This window comes from Vulpes vulpes, chromosome 5 (genome assembly GCF_048418805.1).
Source record: "Vulpes vulpes isolate BD-2025 chromosome 5, VulVul3, whole genome shotgun sequence".
Classification (NCBI taxonomy): Eukaryota; Metazoa; Chordata; class Mammalia; order Carnivora; family Canidae; genus Vulpes; species Vulpes vulpes.
In genome coordinates, this window is record NC_132784.1 from 61,355,139 (window position 1) to 61,367,819 (window position 12,681).

The window sequence follows — 12,681 nt, forward strand, 5'->3', positions numbered from 1 at the left end:
TTAAAGCCATAAACTTGCACACGTGCTGAATGATATAAGTAGAGGTTATTTTTGTAGCATCTTCTCTGTAAGAGCAAGATTTGAAACGACCCAAATGTCCACCCATGGGGGGATGGTTAAACAGACTAGGATTAAAAATAAGTGTGCTCACCAGGTACTGGGAAAGCTCTTGAGAAGAGATTGTTAGATGAAATGAATACACACACAAACGGGTGACAACCAGGCTCATACAATGCTATCTTTGCATTACAAAGAAAGAAAATAAGATTTGCTCGCACTTAGATATGGGAACTGAAAAAGGACACCCAGAATCAGAAACCGTAAAAGGAAGAAGAGGGGGAGCAGGGTAGACAGGGGATGGGGGAGAGGTCTCACTGAACACAATTTTACATGACATAAGCGTATTACACATTAGAAATAAGTTAAGGGAGGACATCTAGGTGGCTTGGTCTATTAAGCCTCTGACTCTTAGTTTTGGCTCAGGTCATGATCTCAGGGTCATGAGATTGAGCCCTGTGTCAGGTTCTACACTGAGTGTTGAGCCTGCTTAAGGTTCTGTCTCTCTCTCCCCCACTTCCCCCCACCCTTCTCTAAATATATATATACATATATATGTATACATACACACACACACACACATATATATATATGTATAAAGGGAAGGTACTCTTAAACCTCTGAGTTATCCTAATTTGAAACCTACTATAGTTTGTCCTTGAACCTGTTGATCTGAAAATCTCCAAAATCAGGTCTCTTGAATGGGGTCTGGTCATTTGGCCATTTGAGAACTCCCTACGCCCAGTGAAACTGGATCACAGACCAGGCTTCCAGAATCCTGTCTTCCACATCCTCTACTGCTTCTCAGAAGATTCCCTAAGTGTGGAATCCCAAGTAAGGGACATTGAAGGGTGTGTTCACCCAAAACCAAACACCTGAGTGTTGAAGTCTGAGAATTCAGACCAGCTCCTCCCATTCGTTAAAAGCAGCCCTCACCCATCCTAGGGTCTTGAAGGCAGTCCTCCAGCCTGCTGGAGCCAGTGAGCCCTGGACAGGGGCCCTAGCATCCTGAGGCTTCTTTCAGGCTGGACATGTTCTTCCCAAGTTGGATCCCACTGGGGCTTCCCAACATGTCACATCAACCCTGCCTGAAGGAGGACAGCTCTGACCCCCACCCCGCCCCCACCCAGGTGACCTGGGAAGGGACTACACTGATCACAGTGTGAGGGTCTTGGCCAGCCTGGAGGCCCTCTGCAGACAGCTCCCTCACCTCTTCCCTGAGTGCCTGCATGTGGCTGGAAACCAGTGGAAAGGAGACAAGCTCCATCCTCAGCCCCAGGCAACTGGGCATACTGGAGAGCCAACAGCCTGGGAGCAAGAGAGGGACAAGAGTGTGGCATCCTCAGGCCCTTGGGAGGACAATTCTGAGGCATGCGCTACATGGTCTCCCAGAGGGTCTGCAGAAGAACTGGGTACCAACTGCCCATAGACGTGACCCACACTTTAACACCCGGTGATTGATTTTCTTCCTGTCTCTATCTCACCGCCCCCTCCCTCACTGTGCTCCCTGGGATCACTTTCCAGGTCAATGACTCTCCCCCAGATCTCTGGTCTGCTCTTGGGGGAGCCCAAACCAAAATAGGGTAATCACACTGCCCTACCATAAACTATCTCTGAAACCCCACCAGAAGAATCCAACCAGGAGTGATGTGAAGAGACAAAGCCCAAGCTGGAAGTCAGAGAAACAGGGCTCTCCTCCCAGTTCAGACTTCACCATCCACGCAACCTTAGGACACTTCTTCTGGGCCTCTGTGGTCCCCACTGTAATTGGGGAGAGGAAGTCTAGATAAGTGTTTTTTATACTTGGACCACCGTGGGGAAAACGTTTACAGCTGTTGTCCTGTCCTTTGCTTTTCTTTTATCATTTTTTTTATCATTCAAAATAAACATGATTTTCTCAAGCTCAAGAGAGAGGGAAACTGGTATTAAAACTCAAACTGCACTTTACTGAATAGCAATGAGAAAATTGGCACTGACTCTCAGCCACTACCACATTGACAGCTGGGTTGTTCAAGAGGTGACAACATGGAGGCAGCCAATATTTTACACTTCCATCCTGAAATTAGATCCCAGAGGGCATGGTGAGGTGGGCAGGCTGCCCTGGATTGCAAGCATAAACCACTGAGACATATGAAGGCACTAGTGCGTGCCATTGTCACGGCTCTCTATGGAGGGAGGGTTAGGATCCCCACTACACAGGTGAGGGAGCCAGACAGAACTAAGGTCCCTGGGCTGGTCACAGCTGAAGGGCATCCCAGATCTCACTCTACACCACACACCTTAGGTCTTACTGGACAAAAAGATCTCTAAGTCCTCTGCATCTCTCAAGTCTCGGGTTTCCACGCTCCTAACTAGAAATTCATTGTTCCTGCCACCACGCTCGGATTAGGACCTCACAGGCTCACCGGTGTCTGGGCGGATGCTTCACCCTGGCATGTGTGCTGAGTGGCAGGGCAGAGAAGAGCTAGTGGGGAAGGGGGAAGCGGGGCTAATGGCGGTGGGGCTGTGCCCCAGGAGGTTGCAGAATACACGGTTCTCAGTGGTAGCAAGCTGGTGACCCAGTGACAGCATAGCTCCCTTCTGTCTTCTGTCTCCATCCCGCCCCCATTAACAATAGCACTATCCTCTTTCCATCTGTTGTGGATCCACCGCCCAGATCCCCCCACCCTTTGGACTGACGATTTTTTTCTTTGGGACTGATGACTTATTTTCCCAGCTGCTGGGTAGGCTGTCGGCTAATAGGTCTCGGCCTTGGGCCCCTAGGAACAACCTGGCCTGAAGGGAGCTGCCCTGCCAAGGTCAGAGGGCCTTTCCTGAGGCAGCCCAGTTAGAATTACCGGTCAGCACGGGGCAAGGGGTGGCGGTGTGGCCACAGAGCCAACTCAGGACTACTCAGGACTACTCTGAGGGGCCATCCTAGCTTCCAAGGGGGTTGGCTGAGGCTTGCGATCCTCCCTCGCTGCTGCACTCCCTGCCTTCCACCCACAGGGGCCACTGCTGAGAGGGTGCCCTCAGGAACTGTCAGCTCCTGTCCCATACAACCCCCCACCCAAGGAACCCAACCTGCAAAGCCTCCTCTGTCCATCTTTTCCTATTTCCCTGGAGAGCCCCCCAGCATCAAAAGCAGCAGGTGCTTCCACAAGAGCCCACTCCACTCCAGTTCAGGTGCGAGTTTTTCTCCCAAGCTGGGAATGAGGGGTTGAGCTGCGGTGCTAGTTTACCACCTGGGGCTCGGAGTGAAGTTGCCCCACCTCTCCAAAGGTGAGAAGTGAATGAGCAGGGTAGCCTGGGGGAGACTGAGACAGCCTTTAATCAGGGAACCTCAGGGAGGGACACATGATGGCTGGTGGCACAAGCCCAGGGGAATCCTGGGTCCTCTCAGACTCTCCTCCTCTTGAGCAGGATCCTCAGTGGCCCAGACCTTCTTCCAAAGGCTGGCCGCAGTGTCCAAGGAGGATCCTGATCGTGGAGAGGGCCGATTGCCTCTTCTCACAGCACATTCCAAATGCTTCTTGGGGACAAGGCTGCACATGGGGCCATGCAGAAGCAAGCTCCCTGGTGTCAACCAGCCTCATTCGCCCCAGAGCCTCCCTACCAGCCCCAGGACCGCTGGCAGTTTTTTCTGTCCGGCGTGTCCCACGCAGATTCCTGATCTGGAGGCCTGCTTAGCTGGTGGACTCCTCCTCCCGTGAGGTCCCCGCAGCAGGCCACTGAGGGCTGGAGGTGGCCGAGGCTACAAGGGCTGCAGAGAGTCTGGCAGTGGCAGGAGAGAGTCTGCGAGGCCTGAGGAGAATGGCAGGGGTCTCTGAGGGGCTGGGGGCCCTCATGGAATGGACTGAAGCTTCAGTCAGGACAACAGCAGGTGAAGAAGCCCTTCTGGTCAGTGTCTGGGCCCCAGAGAAGGAGGATGAGGGCTCTGGAGTAACAGGAGGAGGCCCAGGAGACCCAGGAGAGACTGGAGGTAGACTGGAGGCTCGTGGAGGGATCAAAGGCCCTAGTGAGGGCTGGGAGGCCCCAGGCTCCCCTGAGAATGTGCCCCTGGGTCCCAAAGGGGATGAGGGTGAGGTGTGGGCTCCTGAGGGGCTCATGGGTGAAGTCTGTGTGTCAGACAGGTTCGTCCTGAGAAGTTGGAGGACACGAAACACTGGCTTCTGAGCCAACGCTGCTGGGGTGCCCGGGCACGAGCTACAGTTGACCGGGGCCTCTGCATCTCCACGGGGGCTCCGAGCTGCTTTGCCCACCTCCACTGCCTTTCTTTCCAGGGAATCTAGAGAGAGGCAGAGGAAACAAGATGCACAGTGGCTCTGTCAGATGGCCAAGGCGGCTCTGGGATGAGCTGCACTGGGGACAGAGGTCTCTCTGCCCTGGCCAGGACCAGCTGGCCCCTGCCTCCAGGGAACACCAGAAAGGAACCATGAGCAGAGGAAGGCAGTCCGCCAAAGTCACTCTGCTGGGCATTGGCCATGTGACTTGGCATAAGGCATGGAACTCTGCTGGGCTCCTGCGTCCTCTTCTGTAAAATGGGCATCATAAGGACCTGCAGGGCCACTCCAAGCATTGAATGAATGGTGCATGGGAATCTCAGCCTAAACCTGGATGTTAACAGGGGACTTTGAGTGATAACCAGGTGTCAGTGTGGGAGGCTCATTGATTGTAACAAACATCCTATCTGGTGCAGGACATTGATCATAGGGGAAGGCTGGACCTTCTCACTTTTGCTGGGAATCCAAAACTGCTCTCAAAAATAAAGTCCATTGAAAAAAATTTCTTTTTTAAGTCTCAGCCTGGAGCTGGCACATCATTAGGGCTTGATGCATGGGAGGAGAACAAGCAAAGGAAGAACCTAAGCAAAGAGAACACGGAGAGGGAATAAGCACAGAAGGAAGAGTACTGGAGAAAGGTATGGTCAGGAGGAGACAGAGGTTGTCAAGCCCAGGAAACCTAGAATGATTTTATATTTCTAAAATCATCCCAAGAATGGTCACCCAACTCTGGATATACTGAAGGCACTGGATTGTACACTCCAAGCCTGTGAGTTGCATGGTATGTGAATTATACCTCAAGAAAACTGTTACTTTTATTAATTATCAAAAGGAGGGCAGCCCAGGTGGCTCAGCGGTTTAGCGTTGCCTTCAGCCCAGGGTGTGATCCTGGAGACGTGGGATCGAGTCCTACCTCAGGCTCCCTGCAGGGAGCCTGCTTCTCCCTCTGCCTGTGTCTCTGCCTCTCTCTCTGTGTGTCTCTCATGAATAAATAAATAAAATCTTTTTTTAAAAAGTACAAAATAGCCACAATGAAGGTAAATTATGGACATGTTAAATCAGAAAAATTAAACTCAAGACACAAAGCACAGAATTGGCAGGAGTATGAGGAGCCAGCTACATCAGGGGGAGTTTCCTGTTTCTAAGGAGCCCCATCTGGTGATGCACTGTTATGCTTAAGGAGGTCCCACACAGCTCCCAACACCCCACGCCCCAGTACTCCACCTGCTAACCACAGGGCCCCAGTGCAACCCATAAATATTGAAAAATAAGTTGTCTGACTCAAGATTTCTCACAGTAGGTCCATTATGGATGGAAAAAGAAGAAGCAAGAAACTACCTAAATGTCAGCTTAAAAGTTAACGGGTGAGAAAACCAGACTAAATGGGAGCTTTTGACAACAGGTGGCCGTGGGCCTCTGTCAGTACTTCAAAACCACATGTTACAGCAGGTTGTCCACATCCTATTTATACCTCTGCCAAAAGATTAACGTGCGTGGCCACTCATGATGGAGAAAGACAAGACGAAGATGATGGTCAAGACAATGTAGAAAAAAAAAAGACAATGTAGGAGCTGAAAGCATCAACTTGGGGCACCTGGGTGCCTTAGTGGTTGAGCATCTGCCTTCAGTTCAGGTTGTGACCCCGGGTTCCTGGGATCGAGTCTCTCATTGGGGTCCCCACAGGGAGCCTGCTTCTCCCTCTGTCTCTACCTCTCTCTCTCTCTCCCTCTGTGTGTGTGTGTGTGTGTGTCTCATGAATAAATAAATAGAATATTTAATAAATAAAAGCATCAACTCTGGGCTTAAATCTGGCTCTACTGCCCATCCGTGGTGTGACCTTGAGCAGGTCACTTCATTTCTCTGTGCCTCTGCTTTCCTCATTGGGAAGACTGAGATGATAATAGGACTGGAGTTGCTGTGAAAAGGAACCTGGCACCTAAAGAGTATTCACATATTAGCTATCACTTTTCTACAAAGTTGATTCATTTCCTAAATTGTAATTAAAAAAATAGAAGAAGAAGAAAGCAGAAGAGATTAGGAAAAGAAGTAAAGAAGGAAAAGGAACAGCAAATAAACACACTTGTCACAGTGTGGCATCGGGAACACTGGATGAGGATGAGCAAGCCCGGGCACAGGCTTGTCCTCAATCCAGGCTGGCTGTGTAATCTTGAGCAAAACCCCTTCCCTTTCTGAGTTTGGGTATCACAGTTCCAGCCCTTTATAAGTTCTAGGTTTCTGGGAAGAAGAGCAAAGTGCAAGAAGCCCATGGAGAGGCTCCAGGACCCAGAGGCCTGCTTACCTGGGCAGGAGGAGCAGCAGTCCCCAGGGGGCTCAGAGGGGTCCAAGCAGGCCAGCTGGCAGGGGACCTTCTCACAGCTCACCTCTCCCAGCTGCGGAAGCACAAGGACACACATGAGGCAGCCCAGGTCATCTCCCCTCCTGAAACAGCACCCCAATGCATCTCTTCCACCCACAGAAAGGTACAGGGACAGAGGCTGAAAGAGCAGGGCCACTTTAAGGAAACCACAAACCTGAAGGTGTTCTGGCAGATATTTAACGTTGGGCAGGCAGGTGGAAGATGGGCTTACACTGGCTAAGGGGACTCAGAGTTTTGCAAAGGGACAGAAGGCAAGAAGCAGTGCCTGGCGGGGCAGCTTCTGATTTGCCAGGCCCGGCTTACCTGGCACATGCACTGGGTACAGGGCTCATCGTCCAAGGTGAACAACTGACCATTCACTACCTTCCTTCCCTCATAGTTGCAATCTGCAGGGCAGAGGAGATGGGGCCGTGAGAGCCATGGCGTGCCTAGGAGCCTCAGATGTGGGGCAGCGGGTCCCACTCACCTCTGCACACCGGGCAGCACTCTCCGTCGGGGTGGAAGGGGTAGGTGCAGGTGATGGGGCAGTCCACGGGGGAGCAGGCCACTGAGCCCAGCTGCACGACACAGAAAAGACACAGAGCCCTTTGTTCTGGGCAGCTGATGGGGCGCTTGGGAAGGGCCATCACAGAACCACCGAGTGACCATCAGAGCCCCCATGGGTGGGGGAGATGCTCACTCAGTTAGAGGCTATCTCCTGACAGAACGCAAACCCCACAAAGCCAAGGGCCTGACCACACCCATGCAGCGCATCTGTGAACAGGCCCCAGCTGAACAAATCCATGAATAACCCAGGGAAGGTGAGCACCGAAAACCAAGGAGAAAGGAGGAGCCTGAACCTCCCTGAAGCAGGTGAATGAACAAGGCCATTCAGAGGCCAAGATGTTCACTCTGAATCTCTCTGATCCTATAGATCTTGTCCTTTCCACTCTGCACGCACCGCCAGCCAAGAAGCTCCACTGGCATCAAATGTCGCCAGCATGATAAGCAATAGGGACTCTTCCCCCCAACCCCATCTTCCAAATCCTGGGTCATATTAACAATCTCACATGCTTTTTCAGACTGAGAGGCAGCCTGGCTTAGGGGCAAAAGTGCACTTCCAGGAACACAGGATTTAACTCTTGGCACTTCAGCTGACCAGTCTTGATCATGATCTTGAAGGAATGACTTTATCTCTCTGTGACTCAGTTTTCTGACATTAGCAGATGGAGATGACAGTGGCACATACCTCATAGGATTCTCCTGAAGATTAACTGAGCTCTTGCAAAGAAAGGGCGGAGAGCCATACGGGCACACAGCAAGAGCTCTGTGACGTGAGTACACTAAAGATTCCAGCACAGACCCTGGGCTTGAGTCCCTCATCCACACCCTCAGGGAGCACTCACACGTTAAGTTACAAGGAGCCCCCAAGATGCCCCCAGAAGCAGAGGACTTTCACCAGGCAGGTTTAAAAATATTTCTCTAGCCCTGGATAAAGATTCACCCTGAGGAGGGCTGGAGGGAGCCAACTTTCACCGTGACCAGAGTGACCTTCCTCTTGGAGGGCTCTGGATCCAGGGCCTGGTGTCAATCCCTGGGTGGTTTCCACAGACAGGGGGTAGGTCTGGGTGGTCCGTACCAGACAAATGCAGCTTAGACATGGGTCCTGCACTGACGGGAACGTCTGGTTGTTGTAGAAGATTCTGCCCGTGTAGGTACAGCCTGCCAGAGAGAGCATGGGGGTGAGCGCCAGCCAGGCAGGTGGCTGGTGACCAGGCTCCTGCCAAGGGTGAAGGTCTGAGAGTTTTCTGCATTGCAGAGGGCAGGCCAATTGCTTCCCCAGGCAGTCATCCCGGGGGTTTAGGGAAAGGACAAAACAGAGGTCTGGATTGGGTGCTGCCTTTTTTTTTTTCTCCCTGGATTTAGCTGAAGGATCAGAGTGCCTCCACTTCCAGGGAAGAGAGCGTTTCCTTCTCTGCCCCTCACCGGGCAGGAACAAGCCAGAGGGACTAGGAGACACAGTGCCCAGGCACCACAGCCGTCCTCTCTGCTCCCCGACCCTACCCCTACTCAGCCAGTCCCCACCTTCCAGGACATTCCCCCACATCTCTCCTTTTGGCTTCCCCAAGCCCGCCAAGGCCTGATCTGAGTGCTGCCACCTTGATGACATTCATCACAGCCTAGTAAGTATGAAAGCAGGTGAGAGCACAACAGGGACATATTTCAGAACATTCATATGTTATTTGTTAGATAGGGATACATGTTACAGATGTGTGACATAGAGATAGAGTTACTTATTTCATGAAAAGAGATTAGGAAAACAAACCAAGAGGCTAAAAGTGATAAGGGGCCCTTTTTAATTGTTTTTATTTTTGCTGTCTGCACGTTCTTCAATAAAATGTTACTTCTGAAATCATGAAAAAAGAGGAAATTAATATAAAAAAATGAAGTATCATTGCTATGTTCTCTCGCTGCCCACTAATTGTTTCACAGGTGTGGTTCCTTTGTCACCCCACCCAGGCTATAAGCTCAGCATATCTCTGTATCTGCTTCCAGCACACACACAGGGCCTGCCTTGGGCAAACTGCTTTACGTCTCTGAAGCCCTCATCTGTAAAATGGGCTTGCCCTGTGCGGCAGTGGGGATGAAGCCTGTGTGGCCCATCCTCTGCATGGAGGAGCCTGGTGCAGGGTGATCCCAGATGCGCGGGGGGGCGGGGGGGGGCGGTCAAGTATTCCCACCAAGGGGAGCAGGGGTGTTATGCAGAAAATCACCTGCAGAACAGTCCGGGCAACACTGTCCAGGGATCCGAATTGGGTGAGGGCAAGAGTCCACGCAGTCTGTCCTCTTACAGCTCACTGAGCCATCTGCCTGAAGGAAGAAAGAACTTCACCAAGACCCCACCTGTAACAACAGGCCCTGTGCCTCCCTGCCCCATTCCACCCTTCTAGCACCATCCCCAAGAAAGGGCAATGCTGTAAACTGGCTGAGGCTTGCCCAAAGGGGTCCATGATGTAGCTGGGAGGTGGGGGAAAGGGGGTGGGAGCCTTTCATGAGAACTCCCCTATCTAAGGAGAAGGAAGGTCAGAGCGGGGTTTTGGTCTCTGTGACTTCCTGTCCCTCTCCAGCAGCAGCCAGAGCTCACCACCACCCCATCCAAATCCTTCTCTCAGCCATTCCCTGGAACCCTCGTTCACCCCAAACCTATGGAGTACAATAAAATCTTATTTTTATAGAAAGCTATTCCACCGGAAATGTCTATTTCAGAAGACAAAAGCACCACATATGGTTTCTTTCTTTTTTTTTTTTTTTCTCAAAGAATCTGAACGTCGATGAAGGTTTTGTGTTGCTTTCTCATACTACGAGTTCTCTGGATCAGTCATCAAGCGAAAGGCGGAGGATGTGCCCTCCTCCCAACTGTAGCTCTGATGAAATGTTTTCAAGTTTTGCAAGGGTCTATGGCTTTTTAACAAATGCTGCATCTGGGAGACACTTGAAGGCTGTGCCTCTCTAACACCAATGTGCACATGAGTCACCCGGGATTAAAATGCAGATCCTGAGTCCAGACTCTGCGTGTCCAGCAGGCTCCAGGCATGGACCTCATTTTGAGAAGTAAAGCTCTAAGATCCAAGGGACTAAATGCTCTTCTAAAGCAGAAAAGAATGCCAACGTGTACTTAAATGATGAGCTGCAACAATAGCGTTTCTTGGTAAGTGGCTGTGTTTGCATCTGGGTCCATCTGACTCTCACACCTGTGCACCATATCATTATCCACTTCAGATGAGCTGAGGCCACAGATTCAGGCTCGTGAAGGAAACCCTGCAGTATTGCAGGGAAGCCCTGAACCCCAGAGCCTCGGGCTGTCCTGCTCCTTCAGTTACCCATGCCTGGGGAAATCCTGCGCTTGGGACCCCTGACTCCTCACAAGCAGTGGGTCACACCCCATTCTGAACAAATGAAACCTGCCAGCATAGGAGGAAGACAAAGGGCGGGCTAAGGCAGCCCAGCTTCAGGAGCAGCAGGGATGCCTGGCCAGGAGGGCCTGGTCAGGGGTGAGGCAGGGACAGCCTGGGGGAGCAGCCGAAGGCATGCAGGTTGCCATTCACCTGGCAGATGCATAACTCACAGGGGTCACCAGGAGACCAGATCTGTCCAATCGGAAACTCAACCCCGTTGTCATCGAGAGAGCAGCCTGGCCAGGGGACAGTGAGGGAGAAAGGGCAGGTGGGCACAAGTGCCAAGGAGGCCTGGAACACCTGCCAGACCTACAGCACACCTCCCCCCACACCAAGAACAGATGCTTCCACACGTGCCTGGTACACACAGCAGGCTCACACAAACATACGCTTACCTGCAAAACCATAAACATATACATTTGTACACAGGCACACACACACTCACAGATACACATGCACGGATGCTGGGGGCCCTCACCTGTCATGGGTGTGGACTCCCGGCAGGTAAAACAGCACTGTCCAGGGCCCAGCCACCACTCCTCGCGGGGGCAGTCCAGTTCTGGACATGGTGTGAAGGAACATTCCACCTCCCCATTCTGGAAGAGAACCGAGGGCACAGGCCAGTGAGGGCAGCTCCCTGGGCCTGGGCCATCTGAAAGCTAAAGAAGAGGCTGGCTGGCAGCTGTCCCCCTTCTAAAAGTGACAAAGAATCTCAAGGGAGGGGATGGAGGAAGGGGCAGGAGGAGGCCGGGAGCACGTTCTGAGATGTCCTGTCTGTTGAGCTGGGGGCCCCTGCCCAGTTAAGCTGGGGGCCCCTGCCCACCCGGGCTGCAACTCCTACACCTCTTCCCCTCACTTCTGCAACAGCCTCCTGCTCTCACTCCAGTCTGCCCTCACTCTGCAGCCAGAGAACGTTCTCATGTACCAATGTGATCGCATGGCTCCAAACCTAATATCCATCAGCAGCTCTGCCAAGTCCAGAGCCCTCAGCCTGGCCGGCAAAGCCCTTCATGACTTAGTCTGAGGCAGAGACTATAGGGCCCCATCCTCCCCAAGATCCCTTCCCCCAAGTCCTACCTCTGGTTAACAGGGACCGAGCTCTCCAGGTACCTGGACGGTTCCCTCCCGGGCACTGCACTCCCCGGGGAGCAGAGAGAATGTGTATAACTGACGATGCCCAGCTCCCTGGCCTCTGGGCACACCCGTCTCTGCCGTGCACCTCATTCCAGAGCTCCCTGTGGTATCTTCATCAGGCTCCCTTCCCTGCCTATCCTGCTTCCCTGGCCAGCTTCTCCTGAGAGCATTCAGAAAATCACTTACGTGAGAATCCTGCACTGAGCCCTGCTTCTCAGATCCCAACCCAAGCACCATCCCTGTTTACAGCCTCTTCTATTGCCTGACGCCCACATTCTGCGCTCCAGCCAGAGGGACATCTTTAGGCCCTTACAGCAGGCCATGACAGAGGGAACTGGGGCTGTCCTGTGTCCAGCTGTGTCCTCAGCACTCAGCATTGCTCCAGGCACACAGTAGATGCTCTATAAAAAGCTCTGCAGCAGGGTGACCTTCAAGGAGACTGTGGGCCGGCCTTGGTGAGGGCAGGTCCCGTTAATGCCTTTGCTGCCTCAGTGTCCCTTCTGCCACATGGCAGCTCCTATTCTCCTGGTCAAGGCACGCTAGGGAAGTCCTGTGCCTGGCCCCCCTCCTGCAGCCACTTACCTGGCAGACACAGGTGGTACACTCGTCACCACCCCCACTGAACACAGCTCCGTCTGCATACCACCGGCCGTGGAAATAGCATCTCACTGCTGAGGAGAAAGGGAGAGGCAGCTCAAGGGCTTTGGGCTGGGGGCAGCTAAAAAGAAAGGGGAACAGTGGGCAGCGGGACCCTCGGGAAGCTAACATACTCCCACCGTGCTCCACAGCTTGCCCCACTCAAGGAGCCAACCACTCCCCTCCAAACCCTTGATGAAAACTAAGCTGTTGCTTAAAAACTGATGGAGAATGAATCACATGTAAAATAATGTCCTTAACCAAAAAAAAGGGAGGGGAC

The 12,681-nt window shown here is 52.5% G+C and overlaps 1 protein-coding gene across 8 annotated transcripts in view; it reads right to left on the reverse strand.

Moving 5' to 3' along the window:
* Positions 1-3,349: 3,349 nt before the first annotated feature.
* VWCE (von Willebrand factor C and EGF domains) overlaps positions 3,350-12,681 on the reverse strand; it is a 28,309-nt gene continuing 18,977 nt past the window's right edge. For 4 of the 8 annotated variants that reach the window (XM_072758199.1, XM_072758200.1, XM_072758194.1 and 1 more), the window contains 9 exons: positions 12,348-12,436; positions 11,110-11,227; positions 10,782-10,867; positions 9,450-9,546; positions 8,315-8,397; positions 7,163-7,253; positions 7,000-7,082; positions 6,619-6,709; positions 3,350-4,324 (listed from right to left, as the gene is read on the reverse strand). In XM_072758199.1, coding sequence (XP_072614300.1) covers positions 3,723-4,324; positions 6,619-6,709; positions 7,000-7,082; positions 7,163-7,253; positions 8,315-8,397; positions 9,450-9,546; positions 10,782-10,867; positions 11,110-11,227; positions 12,348-12,436 — 1,340 coding nt within the window. In that variant the 3' untranslated portion in view covers positions 3,350-3,722. The remainder of the gene's footprint in view (positions 4,325-6,618; positions 6,710-6,999; positions 7,083-7,162; positions 7,254-8,314; positions 8,398-9,449; positions 9,547-10,781; positions 10,868-11,109; positions 11,228-12,347; positions 12,437-12,681) is intronic. The other 4 variants (XM_072758197.1, XM_072758193.1, XM_072758195.1 and 1 more) reach the window with 2 other exon arrangements.